Genomic DNA, 20,360 nt, shown 5'->3' on the forward strand with positions numbered 1-20,360 from the left:
GTATCCCAGAAGTCTCCTCACCAGGAAGTGTTCTGCTGATAAGGTTTTGTTTTGACAATGATGGAGGAGGAGGAATTTGAGTTAGCGGAGGATTTGGAGGCTATTTTGCATCTTACCCCAGAAGTACAACAAGCTATTGAACAGGTAGCGCGTTTAATTTCACATAAAGTCAGGTTTTTGTGTTTGTTGTAATGTTGTAGTAATTTTTTACCACCATACGGTGAGCTTTAGCAGGTTAGCCTATCAGCCGGGCTGTTTGTATGACAGCATTGTTCTGGTAGCTACAAGACAATTTCTCTTTCCGGTATGCTAACAGCGTTTAGCCCACAAGCACCAGTTATTTTAAATATTGATGTCGTTTTAAAGTTATATGTGTGGGGAAAAGCGTGGTGTTCTCTTTACGAATCTGTCTTTGTCATTTAAACTTTGAATATAGCTGCCATGACAGCAAACCAGAGTCCTCATGACCACCAGTCGTGGCTTTTTGAAAATTCTTTGTGTATTTTTTTAAAGGTTTTTCCCAGCCAAGACCCGCTGGACAGAGCAGATTTCAATGCTGTGGAATACATCAACACCCTGTTTCCCACAGAGCAGGTACAGTCAAGAGCTACACACACTTAGACTGAGGATATGAATGTTAGCACTGATGTCTGTTTTGGTAACTCCTTAAGGAATTTTAAAAATCCTTCTTTCTCACGATTTCTGGTTGGAACCTTTTTTTTATGCACAACAGTAGATACGATGGCCCTGATTCAAATTCAGGGTCATTACCTGGTTGCAAACGTGTTGTTCCTCTTGCTATGTATTACTGGAATGGATGCATTACAATCCAGATAAAGTTTTAACTCAGCAAAACGTCATGCTCCTATGATTTACATGAAAGTGGTCATTTGGGATTACAGTGGTTGGAAATAGAATGCTGGTAAATGTTTTAACACATTGGTCTAAAGATTGAGTGGTGCATTTTTAAATCCCTTGAGTGTAGAAATGAAAAGTGATGACAGAGAGGTTTGTTCTTGGTTCGGTGAGAATATTTATGAACTCCAAAACAATTCCAATTTTAGCACCTTCTGTTTGTTTTTTAATTTGTTCACTCAATATCTTAACATTTCAAAATAGTTCTAAACTCTATTTAGTACTTGACTTCATAAACCAAAGAAGTGACAGATTAGAATTTAGGTGGCCATAGATGCAAATGTCTTGGTTGATGTGGTGTATATGTGTGTGGGTGGGTTTTTATACTGCATGTGTGTATGGTTATGTGTTTGAGTATTTAAATAGATAATTTGGAAATCAATGAGCAGTAAACCAATCATTCATTCATATTTTTGTCTACTTTGCCTCCATAAGGGGTCACTGTTAGCCTATAGTTTGATGTTATAGACACAAAGGGTTTTAGGTGGGCATGCAGTTTCACCCACCCACACTCACCCACTGATTCAGGTGAGTGGTTCAACCTGTTCTGCTTAATAAATGTAATTATAAAAAGTGATAATTGTGTTTTCAAGCACAAGTTTAAACCTAAAGTGTTATTTTATGTAAACACGTGCATTTCAGCACTGCTCATGTAAGTTTTAAAAGAAAGTTAAGCTGTTGAAGAGGAAGTATTCTTACAAAATAGGTGTGAATGGTTCGTCTCCTTCAAGTCAAACATTATGTATCTTGGTTGTATGAAGAAAGATTGCATAATGTTTTCCTAATTTTTTTTTGTCTTGCATTTCATTTAGTCATTGGCTAATATTGATGATGTCGTAAACAAAATCCGTCTAAAGATTAGGTAAGTTCTGGTCATTAAATTCCTAATACTTTTTTTTTTTTTTGTATTTTGACTTAATTTTTAAGACTTGCCAACTTGTGTCTAATTTGATAGGCGCCTAGATGACAACATCAGGACGGTGGTGCGAGGTCAGACAAATGTGGGCCAGGATGGCAGACAGGTGAGTTGAGCTGCAGTTCATAGAGGAACCTACTGTAATGGTTTGACAAAACCAGCTTCAAATGAGTTTTTCTACAGCTACATATGACTTTTCTCTGGACTAAATGTCCTTTAATAATGTTTTTTTTGTAGTATGGATGTAAGCATTCCACACTGTCAAAGTAACGAATGTCTGATTGACGTATCTGATGATCTAAAACAGAAGGAAGCCTGTATATACAAACATATCATTGCACACATTACATATCCCATTGGGGGAGATTAACAGCCACATTTCCATATTTGACATCCACACCAGACTCCAGCATCCTTTCCTGAAGCTAGAATGGAGACATAGGTTTCTCCCAACCCAGAATAATGTTCCTTCTACTGGCCTCTACTGGCTCTTTCCTTCCTCCACATCAGTTCCATGGAAAAGGATAGGATGACTCAGAACCATTTTCACTACTGGAGCTGCTCCTCTTTATAGAAAACATGTCTGGGAAATAGATTCCCGTATGTAAATACTTAAATTTCTTTTAAACCCAACCTTTTTTTTGGAATTCTTGCCTTTTCTTGTGGGAGCTCTATGGAAAAGAACAGCCCCTCCTGATTCAATCCAGCTTCTTGCTCTGTCAAGGAGTTGTGGGTAAAGGGAATGTGACACCTGATTGGTGTTTGCTGTCTGTTCTGACCAGTTGACATGATTAGGTGTGCGTTAGCGTCAGGGTGTCTGGCCTGGTGGCCCTGTCTTTCCCAGTTAGCTACCGTTTGGCTCTAGCCCCCACCCCCAGACCAATAACATTACACGGTCACACACAATAATTTTTAGTTTGTTTTTCCAACCCCACAATGTCATACCAACATTTACAGAGGGAAAATCCTTTCTGCAGATGGAAAGCTTGAGAGGTGTTCATTTCAAGATGCCGAGTGAAACATACAGACAGCAATAGAATAAAACCAACACGATCAGCAATTTAGATGCAGTTCCTGGATTGAAACCCAAGACGGTCACATTTATGGAGGAGGATGGAGAGTGTGTGATCGGAGGAGAGAAAAAGTGGAAGCAGAGGTCTGGGGGAATGATTTTTCTTTTTTCTTTTTTTTTTAGTAGGAATTCAGACAGTAATATGCTGCAGTTCTGAGAGTGTGGAAATGTGACGGGGTTAGTGGCCAAAGCTGTTATTTATTGTGTTACTGGGCTCGAAAGAAAATGTGTTTTATTAAACAAAAACAAAAGGAACCAAGGTGATGACTTTTTATGATTAAAATTTGAAGTCAGTGTTGTTAGTACATGGGCACCGTTAGCGAATGAAAGCCCAGAAAACACTGAAATGACCTGCAGTGCATTATGATTGATGCATGCATTAAGGACTGTGAAACGGGGCTCAGGTATCAGAGACGCTCTGTTAGAATATGAACGTTGCCGTTTATTAGAATTTATTAGAACCAACTCACTAATGCTTCCACTCTGTGTGAGTTCACGACACAACAGATGATATGTCATCAAGGTTCAGAGATTGAGGGCAGATCGTGGGATTTCTGACCCACATAAAATACCTGCACAATAAATAAGTGCTCTTTTTACCTGCCCACTTGGGAAGTAAGAGGTCAGGTGGTCTTCCTACAGAATCAACAATAATGTACATATTAAAGTTTTACTCAGAAAACCCACAGCATGTTTTGATTTCCATGATGTCATCTTCTCAGAGCCCCTAAACTGTCTCATAATTTATAGTTTTGCAGCAGTGACACTTATAACATCCTGCTTTCTTTATTTGTTATAAAGAAATGTGGGTCACACATCAGTCTAGGCCTCATTTATTGCTTTGTGACAGTTTTGGTGCAGCCAATGAAATTTGGCTGTTGGATTATCTGCAACCAACTGCCCCAGAAATGAATATCAAAATAAAAATTAAATCAAGAAAATTAAAGAAGCAGCATGGTAGTAAAGCTTTTATATGTATCTAATATTTCAGAGAGAGACGTTACATAGATCCCTCTACAATTTCACCTGTGTGTTCTGGGGTGCATGTGCTGCTTGCTGCATGTTAAGGATACTGTGTGTGCTTGTCTGTGTGTGATGGGAGATAACATCTCAGGCATGGAGGCGCCTTTCGGCCAGTTGTCTCCCTTTGCTTTCTTCAAGGCTAAATACAGGAAATGAGCGCTAGGAAGTGAGCCAGATTGACTCAGCTGAGTCTGCAGGAGTGTCAGCTGCAGCCCTGGAGGTTCAGGCCTCGTGTGCAAGAGCTTGATTTACCCACGATCCTCACCAGGGAAGCTTTTTAAAGAGTTGATGGCGCTCCCTTCTTCCTCAGATCAAAGACTAATCAATACGCATGCCTGTTTTATTGATCTAGTCACCTCAGAACCAATCTTTTATGTGTAACAACTGTCCATATGCATGTTTATTTATGAAGACAGAGACGAAGGCAACGTTCAGGTTAAAGATGTCAACATGGCTGAGTTGGGATTCTGTGACCCTGGTCACATGTACGACACTGTCATTTCAGCAACATTCAGGAAGTAAATTTAATCCTCGATTCTGTACCGTCAGTTCGAGCTATAATTATGTTTGTGTGTGTGTGTTTATGCATCTTTGTTTGCATGTGCACATTTTGTGCATGTTTTCTCACTTGCTTTTTCTTAGAGGTGCTTGTAAAATTGATAAATTCTTTGCACAGCTGGTGCCGGCTGTTAGCATTCCTTTTCTCTCTGTGTGTGTGTGTGTGTGTGTGTGTGTGTGTGTGTGTGTGTGTGTGTGTGTGTGTGTGTGTGTGTGTGTGTGTGTGTGTGTGTGTGTGTGTGTGTGTGTGTGTGTGTGTGTGTGTGTGTGTGTGTGTGTGTGTGTGTGTGTGTGTGTGTGTGTGTGTGTGTGTGTGTGTGTGTGTGTGTGTGTGTGTGTGTGTGTGTGTGTGAGTCAGAGTTGTGTCGCCACAGCATTGCACCAAGTGAAGCCAATTACCTTGGCATCGGATGTCGGAGTACAATCTCTGTCCGGGACGATCAAAGAACAGCTGCCGCGTCAGCTGACGGGGAAATATTAGAATAGCATTTTAACCGTCGTACAGTTTTAAAGGTCTAACGTCGTCTGATCCTGCCTGGCTTTATAAGCTGTTAAAAGTGTTAATAACCTCTTCATCCTTTCCAGCGACAGCCGTTGTGCAGAGGTGAGCCCTATGGCTCATGTGTCAACTTAAGACCTCTTCATGTCGGGCATCTACATACCTCGTCAATTAGATGGCCAATTAGTCTGTTTGGCATCGCACCCTCTCTAGACCCGGGAACCCAAGCATTAGCAGGATGATTTTTTCATATGGACCACAGCCAGTTGAGTGTGTGTGTGTCTGAAAAATGACTCAAACTGGCACACAACACCTGACACAGCCATTCCATCACTGCCCTGCTTCTCACAACAACGTATTATTAGAACTGTGGGTGTGCAAGTGTAGCACAGGAAATATGAAGGCGAGTTGATAGATTATGCATCAGGTGGTACATTTGAATAAAAGCAGTGTAAGAACTAAATCAGCTGCTGACAGGATTGAAATGTTCTCCACCCATGAATGTGTGGATAGAAGACTTTTAAAAAAAAAATATTTCCAACCAGAGAACCCTTTAATATGCTTTTGGTGACTCATTTTCTGTGAATGTTTAAAGTAAGTCAATATATACAGTATGGGATTAAGATGTGAGATGAAATGAACTGAAACACACGTTAGAATCACCAGACAACCGAATATGTTTTCAAGCCGTTGCTAAAAGTGAGTTTTGCTTGTCCGTATGTGTGAACGTCACAGACATATAGTAGGATGAAACTGCACACAAGCATCGTCAGTGAAATAAAACTGGGTACATTTTCATCCACATTTCAACATTGGCAATTAAAATCATCTCATTCAGTGACAAACAGCTGCTTTAACAATTTTCCACCACTTTCTGAGCTGGTTCTACTTGAGGTGTCATTCTGGCCCGCTCAGGGTTTGGCCTAGCTCGACTTCGGCCTTCAGATTTCTTGAACTGTTCACACACCCTTCACTTCCACCGGTTTTGATGCAGAGGTTTGAATCGTGTCGTCTGTGTTTCGTGCAGGCTTTAGAAGAGGCCCAGATAGCCATCCAGCAGCTCTTTGGAAAAATCAAAGATATCAAGGACAAGGCAGAGAAGTCTGAACAAATGGTGCGTATACACACACACACACCCCCCCCACACACACACACACACACACTCAAATGTAGCTTGTGAAGTATAACAGGGATACAATAGAGGTGCAGTCTGAATCCTCCCTTTGTTACAACAGAGGACAGGCAGGGCAGACCCTCCCCCAGGAGGCACGTAGCAACGAATATTTCTCTAACCAGTGGGTGTGTTCGTCTTGGTCTATTCCTCTTTTTCTCATTGCCACATCCAGTGAATCCTCGTCTTTACTTTTTTTTTCTTTTTTTTTTATCTACTCTTCCTTTCCCGTGTAACCCACTTTACTGTCTCGTTCCTTCGCTCACAGGTCAAGGAGATCACGAGGGACATAAAGCAGTTGGACCATGCCAAGCGCCACCTCACCACATCCATCACCACCCTCAACCACCTGCACATGTTGGCAGGAGGTGTCGATTCTTTAGAGTGGGTCTGAGTTGATACATCCAAAATGTAGTATTTGGGATTGTTAAGATGTTTTTTGATTTACTGATATACACTAAATTTTCAGATTATCTTCATTGCTGCCAGATTAAGACAGGTTGATATAAACCACGAACCGTCAACTGAATCATAGCAGTTCAGTCTTTTTCCAAAAATGATAAAATCCCAGGGGTTAAAAGCACTGATTTGCACTCTGATTTAATACTAAAAGAATATGGAATTCCAAAAGGATGGAAGTAAAACCAGGATGTGCCATTAAAACATTGTACCCTCTACCCTATTTTTAATCAGATTTCTTATTACTGGAGAGATACAGATATGAATGACAAGAAAATTACAGTTGTAGATATAATAAAAAGAGATGTTTTCTATGACCATACTAATAATTCCCACGTGTTTATTTGTAGAGCCATGACCAGAAAGAGGCAGTATGGAGAAGTGGCCAACCTCCTGCAGGGAGTCGTCAACGTGCTTGAACATTTCCACAAGTACATGGGTATACCCCAGATCAGACAGCTCTCTGAGAGGTAACCAACACGCACACACATGCACACACACATGCTGTCTGCTGAGCTAGCTTGATTTTGGTAGCCCTTTCAGAGTGTGATCTCCTGTTGCAACCAAAATATTCCGCAGCTCATCATCAGAACTATGGAGAGGTGGTTGCTGTATGTGGCTGAAGGTGTTTTGTGTGTTATGTCCTGTTTATCCAGATTTTCAGGCACACACACACACATAAAAGAACACAGGAAGGAAACCCACTCAGTACTGTCCCATTAGGCCAGAATTACTCCCACATTCAGTGATTAGCGACGATCATTTCTCAGAGTTTCACATGTTTATAGTGTGTAAATCCTCTCCTGTGTGTGTGCAAAATATTTTTCTTGCGACATGTGTATAAGTTTTGGTACGATGGTAAATTTAGAATACCTTTTGCTCTGATGAGAGTCTTAACAATATCTGGATGAGGCCTTTTGTTCACACGCAACTGTGTGTGTTGTCATGCTTTTGTTTCCATATGCTGTGACTGATTACATTTCCATTATTGCTATTATTTTCCAAGAATTCCACCATCAGTTTGGCACACAATAGTTTAGTTGGCGTTGAGGTTCCAAATAGTGCTGAGCCCCAAACCAAAAAAAGAAAAGAAAAAGAAAACATGACCTTCTGTTCTATCTTGACCGAGGTGTGGCAGATGATGTTCAGACCGAATAACAGCTTCATGGAAGAAATGACTCTGCAGGGGGAAAAAAGATGATAGGAGACAAGGAGAACTATGAAGAGACAAACAGTTAGTAGACAAAATCATGATCTAACTCATCATCTATATCACAAGAAGCAGACGACAGACGGATGCACAGACATCAGTGTTCTGGTTTGTGTTTAAAGGGCTGGGTTCAGAGTTAATAAATGTTACACTCTTTGAGGGTGACAGGCTGTTCCTGTCTTCACTTCTTAAAGTCATTCTTGTAAATCATGTGTTCGCCCTGATGCTCCTTTGAGCTGTAACTAAATGGAGCCGGTGCCACTTTCACCTTCTGAGCGGGATTGACTTTGATCAGTTTTTTTTCCTAAACCCGCTCCATCCAGCACTCACTTTGTCAAAGCGGCCAAACTACAGCGACCTTGGGCATGTTCGCACAGACAGCAGAGACACACGTTGGTTCGTCTTCTGGGGGACTTCAGCCCGATACTGGTTTCCTCTTTGATGGCGCGTTCTGTCACCCACCTGCGTCTGCTGTTAATCAGAATGATCGTGTCCCTGAGCCCAGAGCTGCAGAATGTGACCTGCATGCATCAGTAAACCTATTGTGTTCATGAGCCCCTTCCTTGTTGGATTAATATCGCTGCGTTGGATCACACGGATGGTTCAGAGAATCGGGTTGTGGTGCCAGTAGATGTTCTGCCAGCCCAGGACCTCCTGCTTTTAGTGATGGATGGTGGTAAACAGAAAACAAGACAGGAGAACCTAGCTTTTAAAGGAAACTGGAGATGAAAATAATCGGTTTAAGCCACGTTACACCAAATACACATGATGATCATGATAAAGAACTAAAAACAACCCATTTTCATCTTGTTGCTGACTTGACAGTTAGATTTTGTGCCGCTTAACTTGCAAAAAGTAGCTGGCCACCCCTTACTTGAACTTGTGCCATGCACGATAGACTTCACGTCAAATCACTTCTGTGGGGCCCTTAATGCTTCACTGAGAGCCACTGCATTGTGTGTCTTTACATACACCCTGTTAGTGAGACAAATCACAGCCTCACATGGGGACAGTTATACTTACAGTTGACGTCTCGGTCTGAGTCGGCCGCAACAGCTGTAGATTTTGTTCCCGACTCATGGTGAGCAGCTGAGGAGACAGAGGTGAATAATATTCAGCTGGCAGCAGACGCTTAAAATCAAAGATATGATGTATTTATTAAATTAGCTATTTTCATCTGGCTGTTGTGACTATTTTTAAAAATAAAAATCACCTTGAAGCTTTACAGCGAGTTGAGAACATTGCAGTGTCTTTGTCTTACTTTAAATAAGGGTTGAACTGGATGTTCAACGAGTCTTTTCTGTTGGACTTTGCTGTTAAGCCAAAAAGTTCACACCTTACAGGAGGCAGTCTGTTGTATTTTGGAGGTTTTAATATAAAACTGACATTTCAATATGGTCTTTTTCTTTTGAGGAAAACAGTAAATGACTTTGCAAAATTGGGTTTTATCCTTTGTAGAGTAAAGGCAGCACAGAGCGAGTTGGGGACTCAGATTCTGGCAGATTTTGAAGAGGCCTTCCCCGCTCAAGGCTCTAAGGTAATAACTTGTATAGTTATAATGTCTTGTCTTATTCTTTCCTATATAAAACTACATCACACTTTTTTTCTCATGTCTCTCCAGAGACCGGGTGGCCCCAGTAATGTCCTGAGAGACGCCTGTCTGGTGGCGAATGTACTGGATCCACGCATCAAGCAGGAGATCATCAAAAAGTTCATCAGGCAGCACCTCTCAGAGTACTTGGTTTTGTTCCAGGAAAATCAAGATGTGAGTATTTGGTTTCCATATTATATAATATTTAGTTTCAAGGGCTGCCATTAATGAATGGACCTTTCCTCCTTGTTTCTCAGGTTGCATGGCTGGATAAAATCGATCGACGCTACGCCTGGATCAAACGGCAGCTGGTCGACTACGAGGAGAAGTATGGACGCATGTTTCCAGAGGAGTGGTGCATGACGGAGCGTATTGCTGTGGAGTTCTGCCACATCACCAGGTAAAAACAGACAACTTATAGGAGCAAACAACCTCCAAATGGATAATTTAATCCCATTTCTCATTGCCAGGAAATGAGAGGCTAAATGCAAGTAAATTAAAACAGCAGAAATTGAAACATAGGTTACAAGAATGTCGTGCGTCACGAAGTGAACCGCTCTGGTGTGGCGTGCCTGGCTTGAGTCTGCAATTTTGCCGTTGATGTAGGTGGCCTACATGAGCAGTGACCTGGTGTCCCCATTACTCCAGCAGAGAAGAAAGAGCGGCCTGCTATGTGCGTCAAACTGCAGGCTGCAACTGAAAATGAAATCAAATATCGGGCACAGTTTGCGGCGCATTAGAAAAAAAAGCCTGGCAACGCTACATGGTAGATTTATGACTGTAATTATGTGCCAGTAAGGCACATAATCAAAAGCATAGGAGCTAGAGGGGTATACACAAGCTGATATGAGTGTTGATTCTGTGTTTGTCAGGGTGGAGCTGGGTAAAGTGATGCGAACACGCGCCAAGGAGATCGAAGTGAAGCTGCTTCTGTTCGCCATTCAGAGGACGACAAACTTCGAGAGTCTTTTGGCCAAACGCTTCACAGGATGCACCTTGACTGACAAACCTGGGGTGAGGAGAACACACACAGCCTCACAATATACACATCTTCCAAGTATTAAAGCGTTGAAGAATTATCTTATGCTATGCCTAAACACATAGAATGTGTAGTTGTGATTGTCACACAGAAACAAAGGTGGTACACAGACCTGGATCACAACTCGGGGTTTTTCAGATAATATTCAGGTCGGACAGAGGCCCTCTGTTCTGTGTTCAGTTCACACACATGCCTGTAGCATTTCGTAATTCAATCAGGGATTTGGTAGAATGGAATTTTAAAGAATTGAAGGTGCAGTTTCATCAGTTTTCCACAAAATAGTTTGCAAAAAAAAATATAAATGAAACTTGGACTTTATTTTCCAACTTTTAGTTTTTGGTTACTCTGGAGTATTTTGGCACTGAATCCTTGTGTCTCCATGACAATCAGTAATGATAAAACATCAAGAGTCTCAGCAGTTGAAACCCATCTATCTATATGTTGTCCTTTTACAGCAAAAGAGGCCAGACAGCCCTCTAGACCCCACTAACCCCTTCCTCGAAGATGAGCCGGGGGAGGACGGGAGCACAGAGAAGGACGAGGGTCTGGCCAAGGTAAGCAGACACCCCACCACCACCACCACACACACACACACACACACACACACACACACACACACACGCACAACTTACAGAACCTGTTAGACATCTGATGCAAAGATTCCTCAAAGCTGTTGTTGCTGTCATGGGAAACCAGTGTGGCAGCCTCGCATTCACGACCTCAAAGGAGAGCCATGACACTTTGGTATTAACACAGAAAGAAGTTTAGTATGTTTAATCTGCATGTTAATCAGTAGATTGCAGAACTCAGTTGTTTAAAATACCAAAAAAATTACTGAATAATTTAATAATTTGTAGTTACTGGTTGAAACATTTTTCCCTCAATGCAGCCTATTTTACTTCCTTCATAATTTAGTCTTTTTTATATGAAATTATCTCGTTTACGTAAATTTGTTAATAACTGACCATTATTCACATCACTGCTCATTCTTGTACAATAAACGACCCCTCTGGGACAATGAAGGTATCATTTTCAACAGCGAACACAACCTTCTTAAGATAAATTGCAGGCTTGTTCTTCTGCCCTGTGTGTTGTGTTGAGTTTTGACATTTACCTTTACTTGCAGAGTCAGATGGAAAACATAAGCTCCCTGATTATTTTGCAGAGCAGCTACAGCTAAACTCATTTATTCCTCCTTTGTTTTAGCCCAGGAAGCCAAAAGCTCCAGACAACCCTTTCCACGGCATTGTGTCGAAGTGCTTTGAACCTCATCTGTACGTCTACATAGAGTCCCAAGACAAGTAAGCGACACACACTTCTACGAGCCACACAGCCAAATTGGGCCATGGCGCACACAGATCCTGATTCTGTGTCGAAAGCTGGCGCTTGGATCGTTTTTCCATTGCCCACTCATCAATCAGATCCCCCACCTTCCATTCTACTTCAATGCCTCTTCTATCTTTCCATCCCTTCTTCCTGTACATGCCTCTGACTCCGCTGTGGCAGAAATGTTTCCCATTAACTGCACAACCACAGTCACAGAGAGAGGGGAAGGTTAAATAACTGCTGCCAAAGGAGATCTGCCTGCGTTCTCTCCCACCTCTTTATTTGTTTTCTGCTTCGTACCCTTTCTCTAGCTTTTATTTAATATGTGAATCTCGTTGAAATCCTCCTCATTCAATATCATCTTCTTGTATTCTCTTTATCTGCTTGTCTTGGTTGTATTTCTTACTGTTTCCTCTCTTTTTCACCTTACAACATCTTGCACTTCTCTGCGACTTCTTCCCTCATTTCACTCCTCAAACAGTTCTGTTCTGCTAAACTTGCATGTCGCCCCCCTTGAATTTGCTCTCTGTGGCGTTAAATGCATTTGTCTGTTCCAAAGGAAGAAGACTGACCTATTCTTAAAGCGCAGCCTCGCTTCGGTTTTGTCCAGTGGCCTTTAACAGGCAGCAGCCTGATCATCTGGTCCCCAGTGGGACATAAGAGGAGAGAACAGTGGCCTGCTTGTTTTGTTCTTGGCTTTAGTTCTAAAATGTAGAAGGATTGAACCATCCCAACTGTGACTGTAGTTGGATTTTAATATACTTGAAGTATATTCACCTATTTATCCATCTGGCCCACCGTCTGTATCATTTCTTTCCTCTGTTTGTTGGGCTTGAGAACTAATCATGGTTTATCTGTTTAAATATTTGACTCATTTACTTCCTAATCCCAATGTGTGTGTCTGTGTCTGTGTTTGTTTTAACACTTTTTTCCTTCGTCTGCAGGAACTTGGGCGAGCTGATCGACCGGTTCGTGGCCGACTTTCGAGCGCAGGGCCCGCCGAAGGCAGGCACGGAGGAGGGCGGGGCGGTGCTGCCCAGCTGCGCTGACCTTTTCGTCTATTACAAAAAGTGCATGGTGCAGTGCTCCCAGCTGAGCACGGGTGAACCAATGATCGCACTCACAACCATCTTCCAGAAATTTTTGAGAGAGTATGCTTGGAAGATTCTCTCTGGAAACTTGCCCAAGTAAGACCTTCAAAGGTTTTACCATCAAGTTATGCTTTTAAATTGAGTGAAATACATCGCCTGATACACTCGCTAAATTGTGGTTTAGCCACATCAGCATAAATTCAGTTTTTCTAGTTGTCACAATTTTTGTTTTATGCATTTACAAAAGTTAGACTCTGAATACAAAAGTGTGGCAATTGTCCTTTATTTCTCTTTTTTGACAATTACCCTGAAAATTATTTTACAAGTGAGTGTGTTCTGTATTCCAATGAGTCATAGAACTACGTACAATTTGTTCTTAAAAATGCATAATTGAGCGTATTCTGTTTAATAAATAGTGTTTCTAGTATTTAAGCAACTGCCAGCCTGTCACACGCACGCGTTCACTCATGCGTTCGGTGTAGTGATGAGGCTGTTTAGGTTCCGTTTGAAACTCCTGTAGCCTTCAGCCGTCATTGCGTTTGATGGATTGGGATGTCTGGCTATGCGGGATCTGGAATTGGTTAAGTTGTGGTGAAGCCTAATACCCTACCAGCAAAAACATCTCTGGATCATCGACCACGTTAGAACTCATCACTTGCCTGTGGTGTGTCTAAACACGCACACAAAGTAATGTGTTGTTTCGCTCTCTGATACCTTCGACTACTTATTCCTCACGTGTGCTGGCCGACGAACGCGTCTCGTATTCTCAGCCGCATACATATTTGATTCAACGGTGCGTTAAAAGGCTTTCGCAGACGCACAAATGTGCTTACGACACACGCAGACGCAGCCGACGCAGTGTGTTGTAAATTGGTTTTGTGAGGTTTTTCAAAGGGGCCCCTCAAAAAAAAAAAAATAGAGCTTGAACTATGTTGTGGTTTTTACCCACATGTCTGCGTTATGACATTTATTAATGGTTGGGTTACCAGTGAAGCTCCGTAGGCACAGCGTCCTGACGTGCATCTGCTTGTAGTTATCCCTGTTGTGTCTCAGTCACTGGACTTATTTGTATATATAGTTTTTTTTGGGGGGGGGGGTTTAAAAAAGAATTTTTTTATTAAACCCTGCAGCAAATGGTGTTCTGATGGAAAAACAAGCCGCAACGTCTCAGAGCTCATCTCAAACCCTCAACCCCCTCTTCCTCCCACCCACCATCACCTAAAGGCTCGACGAGGCACACAGTCATCTGTGACACAAATTTAAACACAAATATTTCAAACACGCAACACGGAAACCACGTTGAGCAGCGTCTACCTTTCTTTAGCACTCTCAGATGTGTTTTCTCCTCTTTACGCTAATCCCCTCTGCTGTTTTTCTTCCTCTCCTGTTACATCTATCACTCTGTCCAGATCCAGCACGAACAGTGGGGGTCTGACCATCAGCAGTCTGCTGAAAGAGAAAGAAGTCTCCGAAGCTGCCAAGTTCACCGTAGATGAGCTCTGCCTGATCTGCAGCATCCTCAGTACTGCAGAATACTGCCTCGCTACCACACAACAGGCACGCACGCAGACAAACACACAAACGCACCACAACCTTGATTTCTTTTAGGTGTCAGTGTTGTTGTTGTTTTTAACACACCAGTACAGATTTTAAAGGATGCACTCACCTCTAAGCAAAAAAGCCTTTCATGTTTTACACTTTTTGCTTTTGTTTGTGTATCTTCCAGCTTGAAGAGAAGCTGAAGGAGAAAGTAGATAAGGTCCTGGTGGAGAGAATTAATTTGACTGGGGAGATGGATACGTTCAGCACGTAAGCTAACAGTTTTCTTCCTCTTAGATAATAGCCTGCGTTCATTTATTTAAAGAGGTTTTAATGGGGTGGGGGGTACTTTTATGTTTTCAGTGTGATCTCAAACAGCATCCAGCTGCTTGTACAAGATCTGGATGCCGCTTGCGACCCAGCTCTCACTGCTATGAGCAAGGTTGGATACACACACACACACACACACACACACACCACATCCAGATAAACACACAATATTGTAGAAATCTACCATTAGACGATCCCTGGCGGTTTTGTGAATTTCTTTTTCATACACAGTCGTCTGAAGCTAAATTTTCTCTCTCTCTCTCCCCCCACACCCCTCCCTTCAGATGCCATGGCAGAGTGTAGAGCATGTGGGCGACCAGAGTCCATACGTGACGTCAATCATCATGCACATTAAGCAAAACGTGCCGATCATTAGAGACAACCTGGCCTCCACGCGCAAATACTTCACGCAATTCTGCATCAAGTTCACAAAGTACAGCGCAGACGTTCACCCACACAGTTCAGTTGTTTTATACACAGGTCATAATTTTGTATTTCTTTCCTCAGTTCTTTCATTCCGAAATTTATCAACCACCTATTCAGATGTAAGCCAATCAGCATGGTGGGAGCAGAGCAAGTAAGTGGAATCGAAGCTGGTCGGTTCTTTCGACATGTAAATACGTTAGCGTGGATATTTCATTAGAATATTCATGCAGTCCGTTCATTAGAAGTACATTTCAGTTCCTGATTTGTGTATCTGACCACACCAGCTCCTCCTTGACACACACTCCCTGAAGACGGTGCTGCTGGATCTGCCCTCCATTGGGTCCCAGGTGCTTCGTAAGGCACCTGCCAGTTACACCAAAATAGTGGTGAAGGGTATGACCCGTGCAGAGATGATCCTTAAGGTGAGCTCCGTCTCGTTCTAGAAGTTCTCCGATATGAATTAATATCTTACTCTGTTCTGAGTCTCAAACTAGGTCCTGGAACTGGAACCTTGAAAATCACTGAAAAGCTCTTACATTGTAGTGATTTGAAAAGTTTGTGAATTTTTAACGTAGCAGCTCTTTTCAGATTAAGTTTTAGCTGACTTAAAAGTTTGGTTTAAGTGAGATGAATGTTGGAAAACACAATCTGTCTCACACCTCAGGCCAGCGAAGAGAAATGCAAACAGTTTATCTTCCGTGTCTAAACTCAGAAGCAGCCGTCTCGTCTTTAAACTGATGGATTTTAATGGGAGCCGGAGTTCAACTCTTGATACACAATAGTTCAACTCCCGCACATTATCACAGCAGTTCAATCTTTATGGCACACTTAAGGTTTTATGGCATTTCACTTGGGTGGGTAAATTCAGCCCGGACACTTCTTTAACCGAAGCTTCAGCTTCTGGCCTTTAAAGGCTCGGAACTTTTGACAGACTTTTGTGTGAGTGCAGTTTGGGTAAATTATCTAAATCTCTCCTTTGCCATTGTACAGATTTAGTGTATAACCGCTGACACATCCAGTTAAACATTAGCTTCGGTGTTGATGCTAACACTTGACCAAGAATGGTCTGACACAACCTACGACCTCGGCCGCTTTTTCCACTGATTGAGGTTTTGTCGTTAAAAGCAACAATAGCCTGAGCAAAACGCATCCCATTCTGAGCGGTTGCGACCAGCCTGTATTAAATTGCTCTTCTATTCGTATTTCTAAAGCAGATTATCTGCTCAAAGTTTAATTTTGTTGCAGAATAGCCTTTTAATGGCGTCTTTAACCCCCAGTTTCTTCAGCTCTTTATGAGCATGTTTCCATAAAATATCCCACTGAACATGAGGGAGGAATAGGGAATGGAACTCCTGCACAAAAGCCTTTAATGAGTGAGACTCAGGCCAACACCAGACAGACACACACATGTTCTGTAAACCTGGTGTGTGGTTGACCTTAAGCCACTGGGAAAGGTATGAGTTAGTAAATAATTAAATTCATGCAGCCATGCGTACACTCACGAACGCACCATCACGCCTCTGCAGCACAACGCTGAATGTACAGGCTTTCTGTTTCCTCGGTGAGGACGCTATTGAGCCAGTTGTTATGTGACTCTAGAGGACACTGGTATGTGGATGCCATAGATTAACTCCACCCTCATTAACTGTCCCTGGAGTGAAAAGAAATGCACACACACACACACACACACACACACTGCATGCCTGCCCGTCCCTTGATTTCTCTTGGACTGCTTGCTTTCCTTCCTGGAGTTATTATGGTTGGACTGTTGATGTTCGTAGCCGTCGGTGTGACTGTTCTAATCCTGCCCATGAGAAGAGCAGCGCTTCTTTAATAGACAGAAAATATTTAGGATTTATGGTTTTATATTGTAACTTCCTGTCCTAGATGTTGGCCTTCTGGCAAACCAGCTTTTGTTCATCTTCACCACCTAAAAACCAACCTTTTTATTTAAAAAACCTCCATCGATTTTGTTAACGCTGGGATGCATGTGTCCCCGTGTGAGGCCAGACTTTGTCCCTTGCAAAAATTCAATTCATATATTCCTCATTTTCCACAGATAAAAGTGGCATTCATATTGTCCAGAGTGTGCAGCAGATGTAGAGTATTTTTCGCACTATAAGGTGCACCTAAAAGCCTTTAACTTTCTCAAAAACCTTATAATCCAGTGCGTCTTATATATGAAAAAGTTTGGATATAGGTCATTCATTGAAGGTGCGCCTTAAAGTGTGGAAAATACTGTAACTTGCACTAAGAGAGAGTCCTGTGAGCACCATTATGACAGTAGAAAAATGCATTAATCATTGTGGAAAAATGCCTTTTGGAAGTTTAGAGATAAAAAATCAGATTAATATTAAATTTTGTCCTTGGTGTGAATCCTTTTCACATAAAAATTCATTCCGTTAATGTTTTTGACCTCAGAAAGAGAAAAAACCGACGCAGGTAAAATAACACGTTAGTCTTACAGCAGACATTTAAGCCCATCTTCTGTGAAGTTCCCTCACGAGTAATTGCTTTCACCCTGGGCTGAGACTGACGCCTCTGAAAGACAGACCCATCAAATGAAGGTCAGTACAGAAATCCCTCTGTCTACCTTCAACATTAGTATTAAATTACACTCTTTGATGCCGGGACTTGAAATGAAATCTGGCAGCTCGCACCGAGAACCTGCCGTTTTGTTTGGGACGATTGAAAGTTGTCTCATCTTGTGTTGGTTGAAGACTTGATTAAACGATCTCACGTTAATGAAAACTGTCTTGTTGATAGTTTCCGACCTTAAGCGGCATGGTGGTGCAGTAAAACGAGCTGTTAGCACACAAAATTGACATATTATCACCTTATAAATTTGCTTCGTTTAGACATTTTCCTCTTTGCACATTTAACACACATGGGTTCTCATAATTGGGTTTAATCATAGCTTCTGGTTTTTGACTGCTGAGGGAAATATCGAGCTCTTTCACAGCCAGATGTCTTTTTTTTTTTTTCTTCTGTTTGGTGCCGGGCCAGCAGTAGTGGAGTAGGTATATCAGAGTCTGACTGCTATAAGAAATACAAGCTACCATGAGGGAGAAGACGGGTAATTCGGAACCAAAAACCAGCTTGAGACTGCTGGGAGATACACGACTGGTTGTTCAGTTCACTGCGGAGAGCGATCGCTCTATTTTTACTGCGCTTCCCCATCTGTTAAATCTTTATGTAGCTGTCTCGTATCTGCTTTTGACGGCTGAAGGCGAATTTATCTGGGTTGTCTGTTTTATGAGACGGTGTTGAGTTCAAAGACCGTAGGATTCTTGTCTGTCTGTCTGAGACGGCCCTTTTTCCCGGCAGGTTCCAGTCCTGTGAGACGTGGCTGTTTTCCACGCTGTTCCAGCCCGACCCACTCTCCCTCTCTCTCTCTTTCATTCTCCTCTTTGTGGTAAATTTAAAAGGCAGACCCCCCCTTTTCCTCCTCCTCCTCCTCTTCCTCCCCACACTTGTTGAACCTCAATACCTCCTCCTTTTTCTCCCCTTTCTATGCCTGTTTTCATTCTTGAACTCCCACTTTTCTTTCCCTTTTTTTTGCCCCCCCCCCCTACCTTTTCTTGTATTTATTTATTTATTTTACAGCGTCCCTGCAGGCCTTTCCGTTGGCCTGGCTCCAGGACAGTTGCTAAGTAAATCACTCAAGTCAGCAAGAGCTAGGAAAAAAGCAAAGAATTCCACGCGATCCTGAACCTTCCATGCCACACACTCTGTCCCTGTTCAGCTCACACGTATTTACGTTAAGTAAAAAAGAACGGAGCAAAAATACTTTTTTTATTTTGAAGTGAAGGAAAAGCGCTCTCTGTCATTATGGGATGTTTGAACGAGTCAAATTAGAGCAACTGAGTCTTTCATTTTTCTAAAAACACACCACCTCATCCATGTTTTCCACCTTGTTGTAAAATAAAACAGCTCATGTGGGGGGGGGGGCTGATCCATTGAGACATGACCCCCCCCCCCTCCACTAAACCTCACCGCTCATTACTAATCCTGGGTTTAACCCGAACTCTTTATAGCCCAGAAACAATTACCGGTATAACTAATTCTTACCCACTCATGCGTGAAGTAATTGCTGTGCAAAAAAAAAAAAAAAAAACGACCTGGGAGAGGGGGGGTTCTAAATATAGAACCTAGACTTGACTTTGTTTGCTGTTAAAACTGCTTGGTTCCTGTCAGTTATGCCCCCCCACCCCCCAGCTGGAGCCATAACTGCCCCATGTGGGATCATTTAAACATCCCTTGGGGCTGGAGAGGGAGGGAGAGGGGGTGCTGAACCTAACGGTAAACTCTACTTTCCTGCAGGTGGTGATGGCCCCCCATGAACCCCCAGTTGTGTTTGTGGATAACTACATTAAGCTCCTGGCTGACGGCAATCCAGAAACCTTCCAGAAGATTCTGGACATGAAGGTCGGTTGTTTTTATGTTGTGTTAATATGTTAAATACGACCTCCAACGACCCCGCCCACTACACCTGAACCAGTGCACCCAGTAACAACACAACCAGTCCCACTTTGAACAATCTTTACGTTTTCATTCTCGTTTCTTCAGTCGGAGTTGTATTTTTAATTTTATTTACGCTGTTTGTGTGTGGATGTGTGTGTGTTAGGGTTTGAAGCGCAGCGAACAGAGCAGCATGCTGGAGCTCTTCAGACAGAGGCTACCTACTCCACCCTCCGGAGGCGACGGCGGCCCCTCCCTGTCTTTCAGCACCCCGACCCCCGAGCAAGAGTCCTCACGAATCCGTAAACTGGAGAAACTCATCAAGAAGAGACTGTGAACGGACGCGCACGGCGAAACCACCTGGGGAATGGAAATGGGTTTGCGAGATGAAACGGTCTTCACCTCTGTGGCTGCTTATTAGAGCTCAGACACTTCATTATGCTTCCAGTCGTTGTTACCATGGAGACGTACAGGAAGAGGAAGTGAAGTAATATGAACTCAAGCTTGCTCTCGATGATGAGGAAACTTCAACTGCTTCTTTATGTTCACACCTTTGTCTTCAAATGTCTGTGCTTTAAACAACACGATATCAATCAGAAGGACGTGTCTATTACAGGAGAACAGTCGGCGTAAATTTTATTTATATTGATGTCTGAATATAATGAGTGAGAGGATGCTACCAATAAATCAAAAATCCTGGACACAAATAGTCAGATGTCATCATTCTGTCCTAC

General features: G+C 42.4%; 1 protein-coding gene across 1 annotated transcript; it reads left to right on the forward strand.

Moving 5' to 3' along the window:
• Nucleotides 1–27: 27 nt before the first annotated feature.
• vps53 (VPS53 subunit of GARP complex) lies at nt 28–20,326 on the forward strand. The gene is made up of 22 exons (XM_068317622.1): nt 28–144; nt 514–594; nt 1,728–1,777; nt 1,871–1,937; nt 6,011–6,097; nt 6,423–6,538; nt 6,964–7,083; nt 9,282–9,360; nt 9,445–9,588; nt 9,672–9,814; nt 10,287–10,428; nt 10,909–11,007; nt 11,660–11,754; nt 12,724–12,966; nt 14,280–14,427; nt 14,597–14,679; nt 14,773–14,851; nt 15,024–15,172; nt 15,247–15,316; nt 15,450–15,587; nt 19,489–19,593; nt 19,793–20,326. Exons 1-22 carry the CDS (start codon nt 58–60, stop codon nt 19,961–19,963), a joined length of 2,496 nt encoding a protein of 831 aa, XP_068173723.1. The 5' UTR covers nt 28–57; the 3' UTR covers nt 19,964–20,326.
• Nucleotides 20,327–20,360: the final 34 nt, after the last annotated feature.

This window comes from Antennarius striatus, chromosome 6 (genome assembly GCF_040054535.1).
Source record: "Antennarius striatus isolate MH-2024 chromosome 6, ASM4005453v1, whole genome shotgun sequence".
In the NCBI taxonomy this organism is placed as follows: domain Eukaryota; kingdom Metazoa; phylum Chordata; class Actinopteri; order Lophiiformes; family Antennariidae; genus Antennarius; species Antennarius striatus.